At 39.0% G+C, this 27,035-nt stretch overlaps 1 protein-coding gene across 1 annotated transcript in view; it reads right to left on the bottom strand.

The window, feature by feature from the left end:
• The window catches only part of LOC126254673 (inverted formin-2-like), a 467,725-nt gene that overhangs the window by 210,677 nt on the left and 230,013 nt on the right, over window positions 1–27,035 (bottom strand). Inside the window, exons 3-8 of the mRNA XM_049955332.1 lie at window positions 17,994–18,109; window positions 17,583–17,742; window positions 17,279–17,442; window positions 17,105–17,184; window positions 16,263–16,930; window positions 15,678–15,991 (exon numbers count right to left, since the gene is read on the bottom strand). Of these exons, the coding sequence (XP_049811289.1) occupies window positions 15,678–15,991; window positions 16,263–16,930; window positions 17,105–17,184; window positions 17,279–17,442; window positions 17,583–17,742; window positions 17,994–18,109 (1,502 nt within the window). The remainder of the gene's footprint in view (window positions 1–15,677; window positions 15,992–16,262; window positions 16,931–17,104; window positions 17,185–17,278; window positions 17,443–17,582; window positions 17,743–17,993; window positions 18,110–27,035) is intronic.

Consider the following 27,035-nt stretch of genomic DNA (forward strand, 5'->3'; position numbering starts at 1 on the left):
CAAAAATGAGATCGACAGGACGTGCAAAATGGCTAAGCAGGGATGGCTAGAGGACAAATGTAAGGATGTAGAGGCTTGTCTCACTAGGGGTAAGATAGATACTGCCTACAGGAAAATTAAAGAGACCTTTGGAGAGAAGAGAACCACTTGTATGAATATCAAGAGCTCAGATGGCAACCCAGTTCTAAGCAAAGAAGGGAAGGCAGAAATGTGGAAGGAGTATATAGAGGGTTTATACAAGGGCGATGTACTTGAGGACAGTATTATGGAAATGGAAGAGGATCTAGATGAATATGAAATGGGAGATAAGATTTCCATAATATTGTCCTCAAGTACACCACCCTTGTATATACTCCTTCCACCTTTCTGCTTTCCCTTCTGTGCTTAGAACTGGGTTTCCATCTGAGCTCTTGATATTCATACAAGTGGTTCTCTTTTCTCCAAAGGTCTCTAATTTTCCTGTAGACTGCATCTATCTTACCCCTAGTGAGATAAACCTTTACGTCCTTACACTTGTCCTCTAGCCATCCCTGCTTAGCCATTTTCCACTTCCTGTTGATCTCATTTTTGAGACGTTTGTATTCCCTTTTGCCTGCTTCATTTACTGCATTTTTATATTGTCTCCTTTCATCAATTACATTCAATATTTCTTGTGTTACCCAAGGAGTTCTACTAGCCCTCGTCAATTACTTACTTGATCCTCTGCTGCCTTCACTACTTCAGCCCTCAAAGCTACCCATTCTTCTTTTACTGTATTTCTTTCGCCCATTCCTGTCAATAGTTCCCTTATGCTCTCCCTGAAACTCTGTACAACCTCTGGTTTAGTCGGTTTATCCAGGTCCCATCTCCTTAAATTCCCACCTTTTTGCAGTTTCTTCAGTTTTAATCTACAGTTCATAACCAAAACATTGTGGTCAGAGTCCACATCTGCCCCTGGAAATCTCTGCCTTACCATTATGTAATCTATCTGAAACCTGTCAGTACCTCCAGGTTTCTTCCATGTATACAACCTTCTTTCATGATTCTTGAACCAAGTGTTAGCTATGATTAAGTTGTGCTTTGTGCAAAATTCTACCAGGCGGCTTCCTCTTTCATTTCTTAGCCCCAATCCATATTCATGTACTACGTTTCCTTCTCTCCCCTTTCCTACTGCCGAATTCCAGTCACCCATGACTATTAAATTCTCGTCTCCCTTCACTATCTGAATAATTTCTTTGATTTCATCATACATTTCTTCAATTTCTGTGTCATCTGCAGAGCTAGTTGGCATATAAACTTGTGCTACTGTAGTAGGGGTGGGCTTCGTGTTTTGGTGTAGGAAGGCATTATGCTGCATGGGTGTATCGACCTACAAATCTTTGAATACGGTACACTCACTGCTCATTGTTCGTGCGACATTGTACTCCTTTCCATGTGCATCTCGTCAGAGGTGTGTTTGGCCCTCACTTCAGTCTTATGGATGACAGTGCGTAACTGCATCGAACAGCACAGGTGGAGGAGATCATGGAAGGAAAGGATATTCGGCAAATAGACCGGCCTTCCCATTCTGTCCCCCCCCCCTTTTTTGCCAAATTAAATCCCATCAAGCGTGTGTGGGGTGCATTGGGGAGATGTACTGCAGCATGTCCACATTTACCAATGGCCACCGAGCAGTTGTCAGCTGCACTGGTGGGGAATGGAATGCACTACCACAATCACTCTTTGCCAATCTTGTGCCCAGCATGGGAGTGCATTGCTCAGCAGGCATTACCATCCACTTTGATCACACACACTATTATGAATGAAGTCCTGCTATTTGTAATGTCATGGGAACCATTATGAATTGTGATGTCTTCAGTGTAATTGTTGACTTTGAATAAAAGTTTTGTTTCTGTTCATCTGATTGCATAGTTCTTTTTGTTATCTTCTGTGCTATACAGTAGCAGTTCTTTCTATGTGTGGTCTTAATTTCATCAAGTTACATTACTTGCCAGTGACACACAACATGAAACTTACTTTTGTCCTTGCACGCAAGTGTCAGTCACACAGAAGAGGTCCAAGGAGAAATCCTTGTGATACACCATATGCAATATCCTTGATTTCAAGTCTGGATCCAGATTCTGCTGTCACATACTGCTTTCTGTTATTGGCACGATTTTGTCTATTTCACTGCATGTCTACATATGCCATAGCTTTCAAGTTTTTCAGTTAGTGCTGTACGGGCACTGCAGTCAGCTTCCAGCTTCCGTTGATGAAGTTCCAGGAAACTAACAAGTCATGTATTTAGCTTTTTCTGTTTGTTCTCATGGTTTAGTTTTCAGTTAGTAGTAGTAGGATGGATAGACTGTATGCAGACACAGTTTGTGAACAGCAGAAGATGCTTATGGAAACAGTCCACTATCTGCTGGGTTCAGTCACAGGCTGTATCAATGGCAGAGCACCTGGCACCTTACTTGGCATACCTCAGATGTCGTTCGTTTTGCCCGAGAGCTCTGCTGTCGAGGCACTTTCCAGTGTACCCAATGCGGGGGATCCACGCTCACTGCGGGGTGAGTAGCAGGTTGTTAGGGGGTCGTGTCACTCGAGGCATAGAGTCAATGTGGGGACTTGTCATTTGGCCTTGCCCATTCAGTCTGTGATGGACAGGTGGCCACTCCTTCAGCAGGGTCCAAGCAGGGACTCAGGAGAAAGGGTTCAATAATTATCGGGAATGCCAATGTTAAGCATGTTATGGATACAATTAGGGAAGTGGGGCCCATGGCCAGAAAGAATTCCAAGGTGCATTCGGTGTATCTGCCAAGGACTTCATCTGAGATGTGGAAGTGGCACCACATGCAGTTGTTCAGAGTGCAAAGTTCAGTACTCAGTGAGTTATTGCTCTTGTCAACACCAATGATGCTGTCATCAGGTTCTGAGGCCATCTTCAGTTCCCTGGTAGCCTCACTCATGGGGGCAAGCAAAGCTTACAATTTGCAGCATTGTACCCAGAGTCTGCGAGGGTCCTTTTATATGCAGCCAGGCAGATGGTCTCAGCAAGAAGCTCAATTGGTTCTGTGACAGTCATGGCTGCAGATTTCTGGACCTACATTGTGAGGTGGTGGTGGGGGGGGGGGGGGGGGGGAGGAGATGTTTGTAGGACTCCCCTTGCTAGATCAGGAGAACACTATACAAAGGGAACAGATACTGGGGTAGCAGAGTACATATGTAATGGATGTGGGTGTTTTTTAGGCTTGCCATTACTTTGAGGTCTTCCGAAGAACACTTACCAATTGATGTAGAGCAAAATCAGATTGCAGACAAGGTAGGCGTGCATGCACAAGCACACACAAATGCACATGCACAAACTTCTAGGAGGGTGACTGTTCATTGTTGTTGACAAAAATATTGTGTATACTGAGGTTAAATTTGAATCTGACTGTGAAGGTATCTGGACACAAGTAGCAGGCCTAAGTGAACTCAAGTTAATTATGAGATGTTTTTATCTGTTACCTGATTCCACTGCACCATGTAACGTCCCCACAGAAAATACCCTCTACCACGCACCAGTTAATCATTGTCAATCAAACCATCCACATTCATTCACTTTGGAAAAGTATCTGATCTGATCTGATTTTCTCGTAACATATGCGGCGACAGCTCATCGACGCCAAAGTATTTTCTAGCGCGTTTATTCTTTGAAATAACAGAGATGCATATATGCATTCTCCATGGTTGTGAGAGGGGTAACTAGGACAGCTTCTGGAGTATGGATTGAGGGACTGACGTGTTTCTGAGAGATACGTATTCTGCTTTCCTTCTCGCTAAATCGAGCCACTTAACATTTGTGCCACTAGCGGGTTGTTTGAAGGGAGAGAGACTGTAAAAGAAAAATAATTAAGACGTGGAATCACCGGAGATCTGGACATGTAATGGAGATGGATTTAATACACAATTTCCTTCATAAATAAGGTTTGTGACTTTTTGTTCTGGAGTGAACGAACGAATGAGTTTTTTCTGAACCATTTGATGATCACGTTGGCCTTGTAATTAGTGGGCAAGTTTCAGCTGTGTCGAAGAGAGCCTGCAATCCCTGAGTTTGTGTTAAATCGTCCAAAAAGGCTTCATACACATCTGGAATTCACAATCTTTCGTAAAAGGAACAAATTGTCCACATGATTGATTCTCCCGACTGAATACAGTGTTTAACAGTAATAATAAATGTAAAGATCTCTTACAGCAAGCCAGCCGCTGATTACCAAGACGAAGGACTCCACCAAAGATCCTATTTGGCTGATTTCACGTAATGAAATATTATATTAAAAACTGTACATGGATAAAGGAGAGAAAGAGAGAGAGCGAATGAAAATAGAGATAATACTAATAATCCTCCATTAGTCTAACTTTTCGCCTGTCTTATCACGGATCAGCCAAGACATGGGAGGCCCTTACATTACTGTATAGATTTATGTGTGAAGGTGAAAGGGTCTTAAAGGCAACAGATACACGTCTATACAGACGAGACATTACACAAAGTTAGCGGCTAGCTGCATTCATCATCTATTCGTAGAGGAAGAGACAACAACTTATATTCTTGTTAAAACCACTTGTAGAATCATTCAAGGGAAGTCTATATATGGTGAATGTCATCTTCCTCTAAATGTGGAAAAATGTAAGTTAAAGGAAATAAGTTGGAAAAAAAGTCCTGTAACATTCAAATACATTACCAGAGAGCTGCTTGACACAGTCACATCAATTAAATATGTTGGCATAACCCTGCAAAGCGATATAAAATGGAATGAGCAGGTCAGGTTGGTAGTAGGGAAGCCGACACTCAACTTCATGTTATTGGGAGAATTTTGGGAAAACGTAGTTTATCTGTAAAGTAGATCGCATATAGAAGGCTCCTGCAACCTATTCTTGAGTACTGTTCAGCTGGTTGGAATCCCCACCAGGTCAGATTAAAGGAAGATGTTGAAGCAATTCAGAGGCATGCTGCTAGATTTGTTACTGACATGTTCAGTCACCACTCGTTTATTGCGAAGATGCTTCATGAACTCAAATGGGAATCCCTGTAGGGAAGACAATTCTCTTTTTGTGAGGCACTCTTGGGGGAAATTCAGAGAACCGGCATTTGAGGCCTACTGCAGACAGACCAACATACATTCGGCATAAGGACCATGAAAGTAAGATGTGATTAATTAGGGCTCATGTGGTGGCTCTCAGACAGTCGTTTTTCTCTCACACTATTTTGAGTGGAGTAGCAGAGGAAATACCTGTTAATGGTACAAGGTACCCTCCATTGTGCAGTGTATAATGGTTTGTGGAGTATTCATATAAATGTATATGTACATCCCCAACAGGCTGGATTAAATGAAGATATTGAACCAATTCAAAGGCATGCTGATAGATTTGTTGCCGGTATGTTTGATCAGCGTGCAAGTATTTAGAAATGCTTTGTGAACTAAAATGGGAATCCCTGGAGGGAAGACGATGCTCTTATCATGAGGCACTATTGTAGGAATTTAGAGATCTGGCGTGCGAGGCCAACTGCAGGTCAGTTGTTCTGCCACCAACATACATTTCACATAATGACCACAAAGATAAGATGAGAGAAATTAGGCCTTATACAGAGGCTTTTAGATATTCGTTTTTTCCTCTCTATTTATGAGTGAACAGAATAATAACTCCTTTACCCACACATTTCATTGTGGTTTCCTTTTGCAAACGATCTATCCTAGATAAGTCACTGCTTCTCAGAACTCCATTACCTATGTTAGTACACTTTTATGTTGTCTTATTTTCAACATATTTTCTGCTCTGTAATGGCTACAGCTCTTTGTATTGGTAATAAGGCACTATTGTCATTTTCTATAGCTTTCCAAGCGTGAAACTTCCACTTTCTATACATCCAGATAAAATTACCTATACATTGACAAAAAGTAGAGTGTACAGTTTGCAACCTGCTAATAGTATGGCTATATCCACATTAGTGCATTTTTTCCTGGAGATAGCCAGAGCTAGGTCTAAATATAGCTGGAAGAGTAATGATGCCATTAAAATATATTTGTCCTTTGAGATTATAAATTCTGAAAAGTACATTCCATACCTCCTTTGTGATAGTTGTCATTTGTGGGTATTGTATTTACATCAGTGAACTGTTGGATATCAGTGCAGATGTACTCTAGAAGAGGTCTGTTAAATAAACTTTGCTATCCTTGCTGTGATAGCTATAATGAAAATAAGATTGAGTGTGCGTTTTTCTTACTCTGTGTGTGTTGGTTCAAATGGCTCTGATCACTATGGGGCTTAACTTCTGAGGTCATCAGTCCCCTAGAACTTAGAACTACTTAAACCTAACTAACCTAAGGTCATCACATGCATCCATGCCCGAGGCAGGATTTGAACCTGCGACTGTAGCCATCTTGCGCTTCCAGTCTGTAGCGCCTAGTTTTGTCTTTAACCCATTGACATTGTATTCAAATGCTCTACTGGTTTCTTTGAAATCAGATTCAATACATATCGGCTAGAATGATAGTTGAATATGGGAGACCTCAAAACAGTGTTTTAAAGCTTGTCATTCGATGTAATTGTGTTAATGACATGAAGACCTGATTTCCAGTTGACTGGCAATTTCAAATACAAAATACATTGGCAGTTTGTATATTGCATTCTTTGTTAACTTTTGCACTTGAAATTTGTGATGGAAGTTGGGGTACAGCATACAAAGATCTCTTTCACACAATATTCATTGACATTCAATGTGTGACATTTGAACTGATTCTGTTTAAGTACCAACACATGTTCATCTACAAGCTAAGCACATATTCATCTAAGTATATTAATCTGAATACAAATAACATACAAATATTTTTATTATAACATACATCTCACATTCCATTGATGAACAGAAAAATAGGATACTAACCCATTAACATGAACTTGATAGTGATCTATAGAGCTTAAATGTACTATACATTCAACTTTTCTTTAGGTCTTAATTATCAAAAATCTTAGGGCAAACAGTGTCATAATTGTTAGTGTGTAATATTGTGTCCTAGTGCTCTTGGTGGAAATGAGTGGTGGCACAATTATTGATCCATCACAGATATTACCTACAGTAGAAGAAATGCCATAACCCATGTTGATATCATTAACTATGGACCTTGCCATCGGTAGGGTCACTTGCATGCATCTGTGATGCAGATAGCTATACTGTAGGTGCAACAACAATGGAGAAGTATCTGCTGAGGGATCAGACAGATGTGTGGTTCCTGAAGAGGGCAGTAGCCTTTTCAGTAATTGCAGGGGCAACAGTCTGGATGATTGACTGATCTGGCCTTGTAATATCAACCAAAATGGCCTTGCTGTATTGGAATGGCTGAAAGCAATGGGAAACTACAGTGTAATTTTTCCCGAGGACATGCCACTCTACTGTATGATCAAATGATGATGGTGTCCTCTTGGGTAAAATATTCCAGAGGTAAAAAAGTCACCCATTTGGATCTCCAGGTGAGGTCTACTCAGGAGGATGCCATCATCAAGAGCATGGAATGTTAGGTCCCATAATTTGGCAGGTAAGTTAGAAAATTTAAAAAGAGAAATGGATGGGTTGAAGTTAGATATAGTGGGAACTAGTGAAGTTTGGTGGCAGGAGGAGCAGGACATCTGGTCAGATGAAGACAGGGTTATGTATACAGAGTCAGATAGGGGTAGTGCAAGGGTTGCTTTAATAATGAATAAGAAAATAGGAATGCAAGTAAGCTACTATGAACAGCATAATGAACACATTATTGTAGCCAAGACAGACACAAAGGCCACACCTACCACAGTAATACAAGTTTATATGCCTACTAGCTCTGCAGATGATGGAGAGATTGAAGAAATGTATGACGAGATAAAATAAATTATTCAGACAGATAAGGGAGATGAAAGTTTAATTGTGTATGGGAATAGTAGGTGAATATGGACTGGGGGAAAAGGATGAAAGAGGAAACCACGTGGCAGAATTTAGCACAGAGCATAATTTAACAGTCACTAAACTCTGTTTAAGAATCATAAAACTAGGTTGTATACATGGAAGAGATCTGGAGACACCAGAAGTTGTTAGATTGATTATATAATGGTACGACAGAGATTTAGGAACCAGATTTTAAACTATAAGACATTTCCAGGGGCAGATGTGGACTCTGACCACAATTTATTGATTACTGCAGCAGATTAAAAGTGAAGAAAGTGGAAAAGGGTAGGAAATGAAGGAAATGGGACCTGGATAAATTTTATGTTTTACAGTAAGCTGAAAGACCCAGAGGTCATTGAGAGTTTCAGAGGAAGCATTAGGCAACAGTGGGCTAGAACATGGGAAAGGAGTACAGTAGAAGATGAATGGATAGCTTTAAGAGATGAAATAGTGAAGGCAGCAGAGGATCAAATAGGTAAAAAAGACAAGGCATAGTAGAAATTCTTTGATAACACAAGATATATCGAATTTAATTGATGGCAGGAGAAATTTTAAAAATGCAGCAAATGAAGCAGCCAAAAGGGAATACAAATGTGTAAAAAATGAGATTGACAGCAAGTGCAAAATGGCTAAGTAGGAATGGCCAGAGGACAAATGTAATGATTTAGAAGCATATTTCACTGGGGGAAAGATAGATACTGCCTTTGGGGAAAAGAGAATCAGCTATATGAATGTCAAGGGCTCAGATGGAAAACCAGTCCTAAACAAAGAAGGGAAAACTGAGAGGTGGAAGGAGTATATAGAAGGTCTATAAAAGGGAGATGATTTGAAAGGCAATATTATAGAAAGGAAGGTGGATGTTGTGAGGGTACAAGATTTTTCAGATATGTTGTAGCCAAAGATTGGAAATAAATTTTGTTAGGTGGGCGTGAAATCTCATACCGATTTTGAACATAAGTGAACAGTCTTTATTAGTACAATTATATGCATTCTTGTTATCCAGAATAATCATTTAGAATATGAAGTTTTAATTATTACATAACAAGATTTATTAGGGGAAAAGTCCTGTTTTGTGTATTTTATTATTTGCACAAGGTATTGCATCTGGTCTCTGTGCTGTTCCAAGAGAGATGAAGACATACTTTGAGTCTTGACAGGCAAAGTAGTCAAAGGTGGCAAAAAGTCTTCTGGACCAGCCATGCTGTTAAGGGAATACCAATGACCAGAAGTTTATATCAATAAATATTCATTACCCAGAAGGTCTGCTGTAATAAGATACTTATCATCTAATATGCATTTTATTTAATGGTGAAATAAAAGCCTTAAAAGATCAGTTTTTCCAAGTCCTAGTGTTTAGTAAAAATTAAGTTATTTTGCAGACAATAAGAATTATTAACAATTCAGAGGCTCACAGGCCTGAAGATCACAATGAGGCAACTTATAAATGAATCCTTGCAATATAGATGAAGATGAGATAGGAGATACGATACTATGAGAAGAATTTGATAGAGCTCTGATAGATTTATGTTCAAAAAGGGCCCTGGGGGTAAATGATATTACGACACAGCTACTGATAGTCTTGAGAGATCCAGCCATGACAAAACTCTTCCATCTGATGTACAACATATATAGAACAGACAAAATACTCTAAACTTTAAGAGGAATGTTATAACTCCAATTACAAAGAAAGCAGGTGCTGAGAGATGTAAGAATTACTGAACTGTCAGTTGACTAAGACATGGCTATAAAACACTAGCATGAATTTTTTACAGAAGAATGGAAAAACTGGTGGAAGCCAACCTCAGGGAAGATCAGTTTGGATTCCGGAGAACTGTAGAAACACATACGGAAATCCTGACCCAATGGCTTATCTTAGAAGATAGGTCAAGGAAAGGCAAACCTATGTTTTTAGCATTTGAGAAAGCTTTTGACAATGTTGACTGGAATACTCTCTTTGAAGTTCTGAAGGTAGCAGGGGAGAAGATACAGGGAGCGAAAGATTATTTACAACCTGTACAGGAATCAGATGGCAGTATGAAAGGGAAGCAGTGGTTGTGAAGGAAGTGATGAATATTCAATCTGTACATTGAACAAGCAGTAAAGGACCCCAAAGAAAAAGTTGGAGTAGGAATTAAAGTTCAGGGAGAAGAAATAAAAACTTTGATGTTTATCAACAACATTGTAATTCTGTCAGATACAGTAAAGGACTTGGAAGAGCAGTTGACTGGAATGGAAAGTATCTTGAAAGGAGGATATAAGATGAACATCAACAAAATCAAAACAAGGGTAATGGAATGTAGATGAGTTAAATCAGGTGATACTAAGGGAATTAGATTAGGAAACAAGATACTTGAAGTATTCTGCGAGTTTTGCAAGTTTGAGAGCAAAATAACTGATGATGGCTGATGTAGAGAGGATATAAAATGTAGACTGACAACGGCAAGAAAAGCATTTCTGTAGAACAGAAATTTGTTCATGCTGAACACAGATTTTAATATTAGGAAGTCTCTGCTAAAGGTATCTGTTTGGAAACATGGCTGATAAACAGTGTAGACAAAAGGAGAACAGAAGCTTCCAAAATGTGGTGCTACAGAAGAATTTTTAAGATTAGATTGATTGATCGCGTAACTAATGATGAGGTACTGAATAGAATTGGAAAGACAAGAAATTTGTGGCACAACTTTACCAAAAGAAGGGATCAGTTAATGGGGGCACTTTCTGAGACATCAAAGGACCACCAGTTTAGTATTGGAGGGAAATGTGTGAGTAACAAATTGTAGAGGGAGACAAGAGATGTATACAGGAAACAGATTCAGAAGAATGTAGATTGCAGTAGTTGTTCAGGGATGAAGAGGCTCGTACAGGATAGAGTACCATGGAGAGCTGCATCAAACCAGTCTTCAGAATGAAGATGACAACAACAACAACAACAACAACAACAACAACAATAACAATGCAATGATGGTTACTAATTTCTTTCACATACATTCTTATGGTGCACACATTTTGAATCTTTTTCAAATTAACATATTCCTTCATTATTGCTCTAAACAATTTTTCCTGCTCCATTACATTTTATTCTTTCAATACACTCAGTTGTTGTCACTTACCTGTATTTCTGTGACATTTTAAATGTTTTGTGCAGTTTTGTCAACATCTTCCAAGTTAAGCAGTCTAAGAAGAATGTTTAATTTGCTAAATGAAATAATTTTGGGCACTAATAAATTGCCTCTCATGCACGTTAATTAATACAATGACTACTTCAGGTTCCATTTTTATTAACGGCAGATGTGTTGTTAATAAACCAGAAATTTTCCTCTTTTAATCTCCCTTACCATTTTATTCCATAAAACATTTCTCATGGACACACAAAGCATTTTTATCGACTTCAGGAAAGTAAAACTGTGAACAGGTAAACATATTTTGTTAATTTTGTCATTATATTTGTGAAATCTGTATCAATCCATAATCGGCGACATATTTACCTTTCACAAATTGGAAGCTTTTCCTCCTCCACCCTTACATCATTTTTAGTAAAGTTCTTTCTACATTTAATGTTTTTATTGTTAAATTATCTGACAGTACTTCAGCTTTCTGTGCTGTCTGATTACATGTAAGTCACTAATCTTGTCATATTTTGTATATATTAGAGATAATAGTGTTGCTCAGGCCTTGCATACAGTCAACTCTACCTCAAAACAATATTTCTTTACTTATGTTTCTGAGCTAGAAAACTGTTATATAGTGTCTTTCAACACAGAATTTCATAGGAAGTCTTCTGGTGGTATACCAACCCAACCATACCATGGATATGTATAAACCATTCAGCTTGCTGAGCTATCTGAATCTTTACAATTGCTGATGACACCTCCAGCAAAAGGAGGGGAGTCCATATAACAAAACCACCACAGACGCAATTATCAATGACGAACACCTACACTTAATATTTTTGCATTGTATTGTGGTTGTGCTCAAAAATGGCTCTGAGCACTATGGGACTCAACTGCTGAGGTCATTAGTCCCCTAGAACTTAGAACTAGTTAAACCTAACTAACCTAAGGACATCGCAAACATCCATGCCCGAGGCAGGATTCGAACCTGCGACCGTAGCGGCCTTGCGGTTCCAGACTGCAGCGCCTTTAACCGCACGGCCACTTCGGCCGGCTGTGGTTGTGCAATTCACAATTTGAATAAATCTTATTTTTATTATTAGCAACAAATATGATTAAGAAGTAAATGAAGTGATAAAATTATTGCTGTCTTTCCTTGACTGATTCCACTGTCCTCAAGGATCTCCTTCATGATGAAATTTGCAGAACATGATATGTATATGAATGAATTTGTGCTGAGTAAAGTGTTTGTTTATTTTGTTCACATACCTCCAGTAAATGATTCTGTAAAATAACAGGCAGATAAATTCTCAAAAATGAGTATTCATCATGGAATTCAAGTACAAACACTGAAAGGTATGTTAAATCATAATACGGTGAACTGAGCTTCAGTAGTTATTAATGTGTTGGCATGATCTTAGCTTCTTTTTCATGCAAATTTAATGGTTTGTACACATGTTACTTCCTTTAGTTATCACCAGTTAATGTCAGTTTCAGTAACAGTAAATCCTTTCTAATTCTCTCTATCTGCTTAGTCAGAATCTTTGTTATACATTGATTCAGCTAAATTTTGGACAATGAAAACATTTGAAATCATCAAATTGTAGCCAAGTGTAGTAGTTTCCTACTTACTCTGCACTGTAACAAATTTGGTCACTCATACATCCGGTATACTGGAAAATGTGAAGTTTTATCATCCTTCTTCATGTAATGCAAGCTTTCGCTTTTCATGTTAACAGAGTCTTTCGTCAGTTCTTGGTACAACAACATTATAATAAATGAAAAGCACCAGTTTGCTTCTGTTCTACAATATTGTAGAACAAAAGCAAACTGGTGCTTTCCCTTTTCTTTGTGTACACCTTCATCCATATGAAGATATACATAAAATGACTGGTTACATACACCACACGCATGCACACACTAGCAAATTCATATAAGCAATAGAGGGCTAATTAACTTATCTGGTGGCTTACTTGTTTTACTAAATGTGCATGTATGGTCCTTTCAGTTGTTGGCTTTTATTTTGTATGTGAACACACATCAGGAGGAAAAAGGAATGTGTTTATTTTTTAAATTTATCTTGAACTAAATGTCATTATCCATCCAAAACATTTAATTATAAAAAATATTATATATAAAAGATATTTACAGCTCATAAAGAAGAAAATGTACAAAATAAATAGGAATTATGGGTTAAACATCTCTGTCAGTAGAGGGCTACTTAGCCATCACATTAAATGCATTTTGTCTTAGGTTTAAAGGTAAATACATTTAACTTCTATATAACTGAGATTCATTTTCACAGCATCTTTCACAATGATCCTGAGCAAATAACCACTTCACAGTGGCACTTTTAAGTAGATATTACACAACAAAATAATTATAACACTTCGAATTAAGCTTCACTGCGGCGTAATTTGAAATTTCCACTGCAAATGTCCCTCAGAATCCGTTCAACGGCAGCATATTGCCTATCCGGTGAAAACCTTCTTGCTCTGCCTCTACCTCTGCTTCCACTTGTTTTGTTTTGCTCCTTCTCCTCTTGAATTCGCCTTTGTTCTTCTTTCCTTTTCTCTTCATTTTCCTGTTGCAAAAATAGGGCATTATCAAAACAGTTATTTATCAGATTAAATGTAGTAGGGAATTGTTATTTATTACTTAAAATAATGAATAAATATAATGATAATATTAATGCATAACTGAAATGTCAATTATGACAGCAGTAAGATATGTCTTATTCCCAACTATGTGAGACAAATGAACCATGGCTTCAGAAGTAAGATAAATGTTGCACTCTATAGCTGTTAAATTCACACAGTTTGAGCTTCTAACAAATACTGCCTTTTTACAATCTGAAGTGTATGGTAAGATTTAAATACTAAAGGAACATCCAACTTAATGATCAGAAACTCACCAGTCGAGCTCTCTCAGTTATATTAAAAAAGTCAGCAAACAAACTGAAACATTCTTCAGGCTGAAATTTCTTTGGATCTTCACAGAAATGTTTAGCTAAAGCATTGGAACAACCTTTCACCTTTTCCATGGCCTGCTGAAGATCATTACTGCATTTCAAAGCTGACTTCAAGAAATCTATGAATAAATGAGCAAAACAGATGTTAACAACAGCAGTCACAAGTTACGAAGTGAAAGTGAATTGTAGTTATATTTTGTATCATTACAGAAAATTGTGGAAAGAGGAATATTTATTCTCAGAACATAATTATTTAAATGTATAGTAACTGGTATGTTAATACCTTTGAATTCTGACCGGATTCCACTTTTATCTTTCTTCAGCTGCGATTCAACATGTTTGACATCACTGGTAACTTTCATCACTTCTTCCTGAAGCAACTCCAATGATATCCTGAAACAATATGGACAACTTTCAGTCCACACATTTTATTTGAAACAAAGGTGATTCAATTATTATAAGCACAATGGTTTTATGTATGTGCAATCATGGGCAGATATGGTGTGAAGTCTCTAGAGCACTAGGGTATCTTGAAAACACTGAAAAGTCTAAATATTTATAGATATATAAGATGTGGGGGAATTAAATACAAGAAGAATTTTTGGCAAATGTAGAGAACAACCACCAGAGCATGGGGATAATGCAGTCTGACAAGATTGGCAGTACTCAGGGGAAAATATGAATTGAAATTGGGGAAAATGTCGTTTCAAATATATGGTGTATTAGAAACCTCTAAGTGAACACAGTCAAAAATAAACATATACAGAGCAAGATTTAAATATTGTTAAGACATGGGCATGTTTAAGCATTTAATGCTCTTCTTTGTACTTGAATTAGTTAGAAAATCAATTTTCTAAGTCAGTTTCTTATCAGAGTTAGATAGCCTCATACATTTCCAATAAATATTGATCTACGCATTGTGACTATCAGACTCTTACCTTGCTATTTCTTTCATATTGCTCATCTCTTCTGTGAATTGTAATATTTCCTTATTGTTAGCTTCCGCAACTTCTACCAGATAGTGCAAGAATGTTAGTCTTGGTTTGTTTGCTTTTATTTCTAAGAGCTTTGGTAGTGTGCTGAGTGTAAAACCTGCTGCATTGCCTGCATAGCTTCCCTAAAACAAACAAACAATACATTGCAAAATATTACTTCGCCCATTGTGTTAGATTACTTCTTAGAGAAACATTATATGATGAATACTTACAGCATTTATGTAATTTCCAAGTTGAAGTACTAATGCTAGAAATTGTTTCAAATGTTCATTAGTCATCAGTTTATTGCATGCATCTGCAACAGCCTCTAGTTGGTCTTTCAGTTCACATGTTCTTGAAGGAAACTCTTCTTTCTGCAAATTAATGGATGCACAGAAATGAGTCAGGATTTATTATTTTCTATTTTGTTAACAATCTCACATCATGATGGAAACATGATTTTTTACTTACAAGCAACATTGCCCTAACCCTAAGGGCAAATGAAGGTACTTCTGATAGTTGTAGATAAAATTTCTCTGCTTCTCCTAAACGGTCCAAATCCCCAGAATAGGATCTGACTGAAGTCAGCTGTAACAGGTAAGACAACCTCTTAGTTGAATTATAATTTGTGAGCCCCATGTAATTGTATCTATTATACTGCAATTTGGATTAATAACTGATCTAAAATTTAAACTGTCATATATTACCTCTTTTTCTGTGGGAAGCAGTGGCAAGAGAGCTCTTAGCTTCTCAGTGCCTATATCATCTCCTTTGAGGTTCTTTATAGCTTCTATGACTGCTTTTCCTCCTGATTTGAACTGTTTTAGAAAAATGTTTACTGCCAAATCACGCTTAGTTTCCAGTAAAGTAATCTTGGGATTTATTGGTGATGGAAGTGTTCCTGGAGAAGACTTTGGACGTTTCACATTGGCTGTTTTCTGACAGAACAACTCTTCCATTTGCTTGAAATCAACTGTAAGATTCGTTGCTTTGCTCTGCATTTCTGTCCATACTGATTCACCTGCAAATAATTATACTTCTTGTAGGGTGTTTGTTGGCAGTAAATGATCAAAAAGTTTGTTTTTATTCACAAAAGGTAAATAAAATCATCGTACATCTTGCTGTCAATGCAATTTTTTTTTTTACCACAGAATTTACAGAAAAAATCAAAATATTGTCTGTGCTTTCTGTATTTATTTAAATTCTAACAAATTATATTCTGCCATGTATTTATTATAACTGTAAAAAATTATATTCTACCATGAAATGAATAAAATCATTATCTTGCTTACCTATGACAGAGCTTGGGAGTTTTGTCCAGTTTAGGGTTCTCATCTTCCGCCTGGGCAAAGGTAGCGTGTTACACTTGTCTTTTACTGGTGTCCAAAAATTTGCAGAATCTGTTAAATCTGCTGGGAGTGAATGTCTTGTTGGACAAGTGAGGTAGCCAGATGTAACCCGACGTGACACTGGTGTTTCGAAGTTTTTGTTATTGGGAATTGGAGGAGGTGGAGGAACTTCTTGTTCAGAATTAGATTCTGCAAATGGTGATGGCAGTGGAAGACCTGAGACTGATGGAATCACTGGATTGAGAGCAAGAGATGGCATTGGTGGTGGTGGTGGTGGTGGTGGTGGTGGTGGAGGAGGGGGAGGGGGTGGAGGAGGCGGAGGTGCTGATACTGATCCTGCTGGTTCTGTTGATGACAGTTGCTGCTGTGTGGCCTGATCACTGAGTTGTGCTGCTTCTCTAACATTGTCTAACTCAGTCTGAGTAGCCACTGTGCATGTCTCACGGATATCTTCTGATCTTGGCACATTAATGCTCCAGCACCTCCGAACACGTCTTTTATAATTTTGTTGAGACATAACACTGTTGCTGTGTACTGGTTTTTTATAGAAAGAAAATCCAGGTGTTATAGCTTCAGACGAAAGTGCCTCAAGAGCTTCCCACACATTGTCCCTGAAATAATATAAATTACTTTAGTGTCATACTGTTGGTAGTTTATGATATACTGTGTGCACATTTCGATGGGTTAGAGCAAGCTTTCAGTATCTGCATGCATAATCTAGATTATCATATCTCAACTGATATGTAGAGAATTTCAGTTGTAAAGTATAAGCTCTGATAACTTACGCATTTGGGTTTGTCGGATCTAGCTGTGCAAGGTTTTGTAGCATGGAGTAGAACCAGACAGCCTGTGGTCTGTCTGCTATCTGTTGGAAGATACATAAAGATTATTAATAATTATTCTATTTGTTTTACAACACAGTGTCTTATATTGCCATTATATATATATATAACATTTACCTTTTTGAAAATAGTTTCAAACAATTGGTGATGAGTAAGCTGTTCTGTTGATTCTAATTCCAACTCATCTTTATGTTGGTGGTTAGTGAAAGCTGAAACTTGGATCTGCAACTCTTTATCATCAATTGCACGTAGTGAACTCAGTATGGGTCCAAGACCAAGACCTATGAATATAAAACATGTATTTTATATGTAACATTTTCTATTACGAAATCACAAATAAGGTAGAGCTAGTCAATTTTCTTCCATATTTTGCAAAAATACAGCAAATGCCACAATAAGGTATGAATGGATAATTACTTACCAAGGAATTCATTTCTGACACGTACACGTTTCTGCAAGTTATTGCAGCACAGAGTGAGGCAGTTGATGAATGACAGAAGTCTGGTCTGATATGCGACATTTTCTGTGTTACGAAGTTCATTCATTATTATATCGAATCTGTAGCGTTGTCCACGTGTAACCTATTCAAAGGAAAAATTATTTTGCATGAGTCGTAAAATGGTGCATGTATTAAGCATTATAAGAATGTTATGTTCTAGTAACTTCTTGCTTTAATCCCAAAAGGTACATAATTAAAGAACACTTACAAAAAAATTATGTTTTATGTACTTTGTGGACACTAGCTGCAAACTGCAATTATGCAACTAGTGATGGAACTGCTCTCTGACCTTGCATTTAGTCAGTGCTTGCATGGAAGAACAAGAATATTTACCTTTAAATGCTGTAGAGCATCAAGAGCCATTGCATGTCCTTTTGAAGAATACATGCATACAGCACAGAGAAGTTCATAAACTTGCATCTTCACTGTGATATTCTGAGACTCCAGTGCTGTAAAATTAAGAGAAATGATGTTGAATTCATTGTAAGACCAAATAATACAAAAGGTTAAGTGAAAAATGATGAAATATGCAAGCATTGTGAGAAACTACTTGGGAGTATAAGTATGACAGGTACGTTATTAACTCAAGAGAAATTATTGTCGTGTGGTGAGTTAACTGAAACTAAATCTCTTTTCTACACTGTAGTTATTCAATTGAATGTCAATATTTGTCCCCTTTGCCGTATGCGTAGGTAGCAGTGAATGCAAATTTTAGACATTTAACTGGTTCCCTAAATGCTAAAAATGTGTTGGCTATTACCCTCTTCATTATATGACACAAAAAAATACTAGTTAGTAGTGTGCGACTATTGAGTTCGTAGGAAATCAGTGGCAAAGTGCCACACTAAAATCCAAAGGTCTCAGGTTTGTTGATGCCTAATACGCCAAGTAGCATTTTAGTTTGGAACCCATGTTAAACTTTAGATTCCCTTGTAAGTGCCTGGGTAAGACAGTTCAAAGATCAGAGGAAAGCAGCACAAACCACCTCCAACAGGATCATGCCTAGCAAAGCACAGTGGTGTTCAAAACAATCTTCAGGTTGATGACTATTTTATTTACTTTATTTAGGTAAAATGAAGTTACTCTTGACTGCTGTCAGAAGGTTCCACATCTGTACTGCCTGTCAGTGGGCACCTGACTCATAAGTAGGCACGAACACTTAGCACTGTGTATGTTGTAAGGCGTATCAGAACCTCCAGTAACTAAAAAGGTATAGCTGGCTTATCTTTTAATTGATTCTTTTTGTTATTATGAAAATGGTCAAATTGCATGTCTCTTAAATGAACACTGAAATCCACTAACAAAACTAACATTAATAAAATGTTAATGCGTTCATACAAAAGTAACATTATTTGTACCCCTCCCCAGGAAAGAACTGATTAATTTATAACAAGGGAGGAGAAAGAGAAATAAGAATATGTAAACAAATAAATATAGGACTCTAGAAAGAGCCCCCACAGCTGTATCATAGTGCAAAATATTAACCACATGTGCCTTGTGTTCTGCAAAATGTGCCTCTTGGCACTCTTAATTAGTGCACAAGGAAGGCAGCAGTGTACATTTTCATATGTGTTTTTCCCATTTCTATCATTGTTCTCTCAAGACTCTCTTGGCAATGATACTATTGGGATTATTTGAGGACATCATCTCAAAATATTGAAAGTTGCTCTTTGTGATGTGCACAAAATCTTTAACATACCTTAGAGGTTTATTCTTCCTTCAGTAATGAAATTGTACCAATCATCTTCCTGTGGTCTGTGCAGTTTTTCTACCTTCTTATACAATGATTGTTTCAAATAGAATACTGTAATTTTGAAGTCATATAGATAAAAATATCTGAAGGAATATCAAGCACATATATTTTAGACGCTTTTTGTTGACACTTCCAAGGAATGACATTTGTGCTAATACTGTATCAAAGCTTGTTCTAGGTCTTTAATGACAAGACTGGAAGGTAATTGGTGCAGTTACATATTAGTAACTGGACCATCAGTTACCTGAAGGAATTTTGGAAAAACCTAAATAAGAATGGATGTAAGATTACGTATGCTCTACTTCACATCAGTTGAAGTCCAGTGCCCTAAAAACTGTGCAAGCTAAATAAGTACAGGTATAAGAATATTTGTACCCTACTCCACTTGTAATCCAGTCCAGTGCCCTGAAAACTGTGCGGCCTCAGCAAATATTTCCACAGGGGTCACTTTCCTGAGTAGGGCATACTATTGGTAGATTGTGATTTGGCCAGATGATAAAAGAATTCTGTGCAAAAATCAAGAGTCTACACTAGAGCTCTGGTCTGGCACTCACTTTTAGTAGCATATCACGATCTAGAATGCTTTCCCATTCTCCCAGTAAACCACCATTTGGCGTTTGTCTTGTTTGATGAAATGACTATGTATTTTTTCCATTCTAACTGTCTAGATTGTTCAAGCCACCATACTTGACACTGACGTTGACAACAAATAACTATTAACAACATAGCAATCACAATCTGCCTTAGCCTATTTGTAGGTGGTCCCTTGCCATTCATTACACAATAAGACTGTGATATTTTAAGTTTTCCCAGTTTTGTAAAAAATGTTTTGTGTGTCTCATCAGTCTACATATTAAAGATGTAGCAGCATAGACTACTGCAATGAGCCCATATGGGAATCGTACAAACATCTGGGAGATAAAATTTGCAGGATACCGATATATGAAGTGAGGTTCAGTTGAAAGCAAAGCCAATAGCAGCCTATGAGCTATTGGCAAAATACTGGGAAACCCTTGATCTGTCCGCAAAAGATATTGTTTACATGGATTATACTGAAATACTGATGAAGTTGACAGATCAGTGTCATATGTGGTCAAGAGGAACACTGAAAATATACAGTGAGGGAAAGGATGAACTATGAGGGTTTAACGTCCAGCCAATATTGAAGTCATGAAGGGGCAGAGTACAAGCTCTGGTCACTTCGAGGGTGAGGAAGGAAATTTGCAATGCCATTTCAAAGGAACCATCCCTGCACTTGCCTGGAATGATGTAAAGAAAATCACAGACAACTAAAATCTGGATCACTGGGTGTGGATTTGAACAGTCATCCCCCGAATGTGAGTCCAATTTGACAGCTACAGTGCCACTTCACTCAGTAGCATGTACGAAGAAGAGCAGCGTGCATGATCACATATTACCTTGAGGAGGAAGGGGGGGGGGAACCACTGAAGTATACTCATCTATGAGGCAGATGCTAATACATGGTAAAAAATGCCAAGAACTAATTTTCTGGGAAGTCTCTACGAAATTTGACTCATTTTGTGGGTGTAGTGGTACGTGTTGACCACTAAAAACTTGCATACAAGTATGTAACCAGTCATTTTGTACTGCGGTCAGTGAGTGGAGTGAAATCAGTCCCTTATACGTCATGGGAGGACACAAAGTAACATATATCTCACTTGCTCGAGAATTTCAGAGCGTTAATTTAGACGTATCTAAACAGCCCAATCTTTGGGTAGCTGATATAATCGTCTGCTAAATGTGTGACATGAGTCAATACCTTACACAATCTCTGTCATCGTACCTATATGCCACTAGCATTACATCTAACATTCATGTGCGGCCCCGGTACCTGAGTGGTCAGCGTGACAGAATGTCATTGCTAAGATAACAATGAAATGTCAGTGTACCTCATGTAATTAATGTGCTCTCTCACTCACATTCTCTGTCTCTCTTGCTCTCTCCATTCAAGGTAGGCTGTTTTTGTTCTTTTATCTTTTTTGTTTTTCTGTGTTTGTTCCTGTGATTATATGTATATTTGACCTCATCATGTGCCTCAACATAGCATGCCTCTTTGTGGCTTATAATCCTTTTAACATTAGACATTCTTTGCCCCAAAATTCTGTGAATAGTGTTGTGTCCACCCTTACGCAGTACATTAATAACCTCCTTTATTCATTAATTTATTCACATAGATGTTCTGGTTTATATTCCCCTCTCAGCTTTGGCAAACATAATAGCGAACATGCCAAAATAGGTGCATTTCTAATACCATACAGAATTAAATTTTTTTTAATTCAAAATACAAAAAAATCGAAGTAACGCAAGTTTGTAATTACATAAAAAAAGACATAAACAAATGACAGGAAAAATTATTCTGAAGGGCACTCAGAGAATAAAAGTGTTGTAACACAACCAAAAGACTACGAAAAGAACAATCAGAAGAGAAACGAGAAAAAATGTACATCACCGTTCAATAATCAAGGACACCGTTTCATGTAAAAAACTGTAATTGTTAAAAATTGCAAATAAAAGTTTATATACGTTAAAAAAAAAGGCCCGGGTTCGATTCCCGGCTGGGTCGGAGATTTTCTCCGCTCAGGGACTGGGTGTTGTGTTGTCCTAATCATCATCATTTCATCCGGATCGACGCGCAAGTCGCCGAAGTGGGGTCCAATCGAAAGACTTGTACCCCGGAACGGTCTACCCGACGGGAGGCCCTAGTCACACGACATTTATTTAATCTAACATTCATTACCGCATTAACGGGGGCCTCAGCGAAAAGTCAAAACCTAGCCACAAAATACGCGGAACATTGTTCACATTCACAAGGGTTCCCTGGATCAGTAGCGCTCACTTCGAACGGGATCCATTCCCGTTGTTCGGTCGCACACACGATTTTCTACCGGCCTGACGGGCGCGGCAAACTGCGGGGAGTTTTTTTACCTTGAGGGCTACAGCCATCCCTGGCCATCCTCCTGAGCTGCGCCGCGCTGAGCGCCAGACGGCAGAGCATCGCCGGCCGGCGGTCCATGATCCGGTGCGAGGGTGCGCTGCTGCACGCGCCGCGGCCCAACACGGACTGGAGGCCGCAGCGGTGCCCGGCCGCCGCGCCGGCAACCGCGGGAACCCTCCCCCACCACTCCACCATCAGCCCCTCGACTTCCTGAGCTTCGCGGTACGCACGTACGCGAATCATTTTGACGCACACTTTTAAGCGCGTGAGTAATAGTACGGCAGGAGTGAATTAACACGATGTTGTGATTCTTCAGTTTCTCCCGGCGTATTTGTTGCTCGAACAGTCCACGGGTATACTGCCGGTTCATAGTGTCCAACGGGCACAATATTTCGGCCACGAGACATGTCGCCATGGTCAGGTGGAACGGAGTTGCTGAGGACGGGCGGCCGATTTAAATCGCGTAAAGGTATATGATGTGGTTCTTCAGTTTCTCCCGGCGTATTTGTTGCTCGAACTATCCACGGGTATGCTGCCGGTTCATAGTGTACAACGAGCACAATATTTCGGCGATCAGACATGTCGCCATCATCAGGTGCGCTGACGAACTGAGCTCCTGAGGGCGGGCGGCCGTCCTAAATCCTGACGATGACAACATGTCTGATCGCTGAAATATTGTGCCCGTTGGACACTATGAACCGGCAGTATACCCGTGGACTGTTCGAGTTACACGATGTTGTTCAGCATGTGGGTTCATTACAGTGCTGACGCATCCAATGGCCAGTGGATCTTCATAGTCTGCACGAATGAGAATTCTTTGCACCGAGGACTGATTTCTCCATGCTTAATTTCAGGGCTAAGCCAAACTCTATGTACTAGCTATGTTAGACGAACGATTTTCAATGCTGTCACTCGTACCCAAGAGTCACAAATATCTGAGACAGTAGCTGTGCAATAAACTGCCACAAACAGGAAAAACTCTGCCTGTATATGAATTTAAGCAGGTATTAGAGATTTGGATTAAAACGAAAGCATACTTTCAGTTGAATTCCTACGAAGTAATTAGAGTACCATTAATATAAATAGCTAGTAAATGCCTCTAGTTCAAAGAAAAGTCTACTATCTGTTGTTTACATGCTCTGTAATATGTAGATACATATTGTGCAGTTGTAAAGCAAGAATGGTATGCTTGTACGTATCCAAGATGATCCCGTGACGATGATACTAACTTTTAGTGGTGATGGGAAAGGGTAAATGTGTCAATCTCAGGCAAAGCACCCTGATCCCGAAACGACCGAGTCAAAAATCGTTCCGATACCTCTGACAGTCGAATACATGTACCTTACTGTTGCTGCTAAGATTGTAGCGTAGGCAGCTTTCAGTGGTGGTAGTGTGGACCAAAACAAGGAACAAAAAGTCCACTAAACATGCACTGTGAAATGCATACCGTAAGACTTATGAACACTTTTCCACCTTCCGATACTGTGGAATACGCATCTCTTCTACTGCAAGCTCTTTGTTCCGATATTTTAAAGTGCTTATACCTCTTAAGGTACGCATTTTAGAGCTCATATTTACTGGACTTTTTTCCCTTGTTTTAGTCCATAGTACCACCTCTGAAAGTTGCCTACCCAATATCTTAGCAACAACAATATTGATCTGCTGCCACGGTCACAGGTTCGAATAATGCCTCGGGCATGGATGTGTCTGCTGTCCTTAGGTTAGTTAGGTTTAAGTAGTTCTAAATCTAGGGGACTGATGACCTCAGACGTTAAGTCCCATAGTGCTTAGAGCCATTAGAACAATATTGGTACATGCATTCCACTGTCAGAGGTATCAGAACAATTTTCGTTTATAACTTTCGATTCGGTCGTTTCCAGACCAGAATCCATTATCCCCAGATTGATACATTTACCTTTCTCCATCATCCCCAAAAGTCTGTAACATCATCAAGGAATCACCCCGCATACGTGTAATGAGAATCACTTTTAAATATATGTATTTGTCTGTAAATGTACTTGTGTAAGTATTGGCGAAGCCGACTGCATGGAAAACATGCTGAATGGCTTGTAAGGACTCTGTTCTATTCGAACTGTGTGTCTTTCTCACCAAGAGAAAGTTTTATTTTGGTAAAACGTAACTACAGGCATGTATTTTCTGTGGTTCTGTTATAGTAACAGCGTCTTTTGTAAGATAGCTGTAATTTTGGCGTACGAAAAGTAAGCTGTCGTTCCAAGATGGAGTAGGCCAAACACTAGCTGCGAAATCATAGCGGCTACTTCCAAGTAGTAGTAGGTAGTTCCAGCCTTTTTTCTCGTTGGTATGAACCTAACAAACGTGAACGATCTCTTCAACAAAACGTTTCCAGGTATGTGACCGCGTCGTCGTGCTATTTAAAACCAACATTCTGGCCAGTGTTCCAAGTGTACTTCACCGCGATGAAAGCCACGTGCAACAGTCATTGAAACGTGACTCACCGATTTCCGTAGTCGAGATGAGGTCATGTCTGCGTGTGGAACCAGTGTAGGTAACTTTTACGATGTTGTGATAAAAGCGCTACGACTGATAAAGAGAAAGGGATGTAATGTATCGTATTCGAGTGTGCCTAGTTCAGATCCCCTCCCGAGCAAGCGCTCCATCTCAATGAACCTCGTCATTTACTACGACGTATATCGGAGTCCATTTCCTCCTGAAAATAGCGAGGGATCCCATGCGTAAATATCCCGAAGTGTAGTGCTTTTGGTACCCTCGGACGACCTTTAATCAACAGAAACACGTTCCAGGAAATCCCGGAATGCGTTTTAGACAGTAGATATTGCACTTACTTCAAGTCCTCTAGGTGCAATTATCCTTTTTTGAGGGATTCTGTTACCACGTCAACACAAGAGTTATGGAGGAAGAGGAGAGTTTGGCGTGTTTCTCTATTAGACAGGAAATACTGTCCTTGTTGTCCGGTAGCCGCGCCATATTTATTGATTCTGAACTAAAATAGATTACTAGGTGACATTATCTGAACTATATAATCATATAATTAAGTACACGTTGAAAAAAAATAATTTGGATGCAAGTCAAAGCGGAAAAAAATGTCGCTGAAATTAACGGGAGAAGTGTAAAAAAAACTGCCATAGAGCTGTGCAAACATAAGCTTTTAGAAGCATAAAATTGTACTATTATCGAATAAGCAACGGTTCAGGCTAATAATCGTTATGTCAGCGTCGTTTCTGCCGTTTCATGTTTGTCCTGTGTCGCTGTACCGTGTTCCAACGTAATTTTAAGAATGAAATCTGGTAACGATTTAGAAAAATAATGTAAATAACTGTCGTGATTATTCAATTACTCACTGATACTGAATTCATTGATTAAAACAAGTTTGTTACCTACAACACATGTTACCGACATGGACGCCGGAAGGCCTAGTGGGCTAGTTTCAGGCTTTGCCGAGTGACGTCACCACAGACGGTGCGCTCGTTAGATGATAAAAGTAGTAGATATACAGCGTGAGTCAGGAGGAAAGGAATATGCCTTAAGGGGGTGATAGTATCACTAACCATCAACAAAAAATTTCATTTGGACATGTGCCCTATTCCGATTGGTTTCCGAGATAGAATACATTTAACATCTACAAATAGTTTGCCGGCCGGAGTGGCGGAGAGGTTCTAGGCGCTACAGTCTGGAACCGCGCGAACGCTATGGTCGCAGATTCGAATCTTGCCTCGGGCATGGATGTGTGTGATGACCTTAGGTTAGTTAGGTTCAAGTAGTCCTAAGTTCTAGGGGACTGATGACCTCAGATGTTAAGTCCCATAGTGCTCAGAGCCATTTGAACCATCTACAAATAGTTTCTGTATCATTCGAAAACTGTCATTGTTTATAGTGTAAAACAGTAGTGTTGAGGAAGCTGAGACTAACAATTTGATACAGGTGACTATGAAATCTGGAAACTACCTCAAATTGGCCCACAAAAACTACATAAGCTACAGCGCATGTGGGTCGTGCAAGATTTTTAATACTCTGGCGCTCACTTCGCGCAAACTATTAGTCTTAGAGAAAAAGTGAACAGGGGCTTTTTCGTAGGTTCAAAAATGGCTCTGAGCACTATGGGACTCAACTGCTGAGGTCATTAGTCCCCTAGAACTTAGAACTAGTTAACCCTAACTAACCTAAGGACATCACAAACATCCACGCCCGAGGCAGGATTCGAACCTGCGACCGTAGCGGTCTTGCGGTTCCAGACTGCAGCGCCTTTAACCGCTTTTTCGTAGGAAATTTAATGTAATTCAGTTTTGTATTGCGACACGTTTTCGCTGGAGGCTTCGATTTTAGAGTTATTCAAGAAAAACGTACGAGAGCTGTATTACAAGCGTTGTATCACGTAGATCATTCGGAATAGGGCGTACTTCAATACGAAGTGCTTTGTTCACAATCACTAACACTATCGCCCCTCAAAGCGTGTACCTTTCCTCCTGAAATCTTCTTCCAGTTTCTGTTCTATTCGAGTTTCACATTTTTGTATAAGCCTGAGCTCCCCTAATTCTAATTTTAACGTCGTACTTATTGCGTTACTCGTAAATGTTGGAAGCTACCCTCCCTTTTTGAACCTGAGTTCTCGTGGGTTACGGAAAGAGTTTCTCCCAAAATACGCTGCCTTAATTTCGTGGCGCTGACT

Source organism: Schistocerca nitens, chromosome 1 (assembly GCF_023898315.1).
Source record: "Schistocerca nitens isolate TAMUIC-IGC-003100 chromosome 1, iqSchNite1.1, whole genome shotgun sequence".
Classification (NCBI taxonomy): Eukaryota; Metazoa; Arthropoda; class Insecta; order Orthoptera; family Acrididae; genus Schistocerca; species Schistocerca nitens.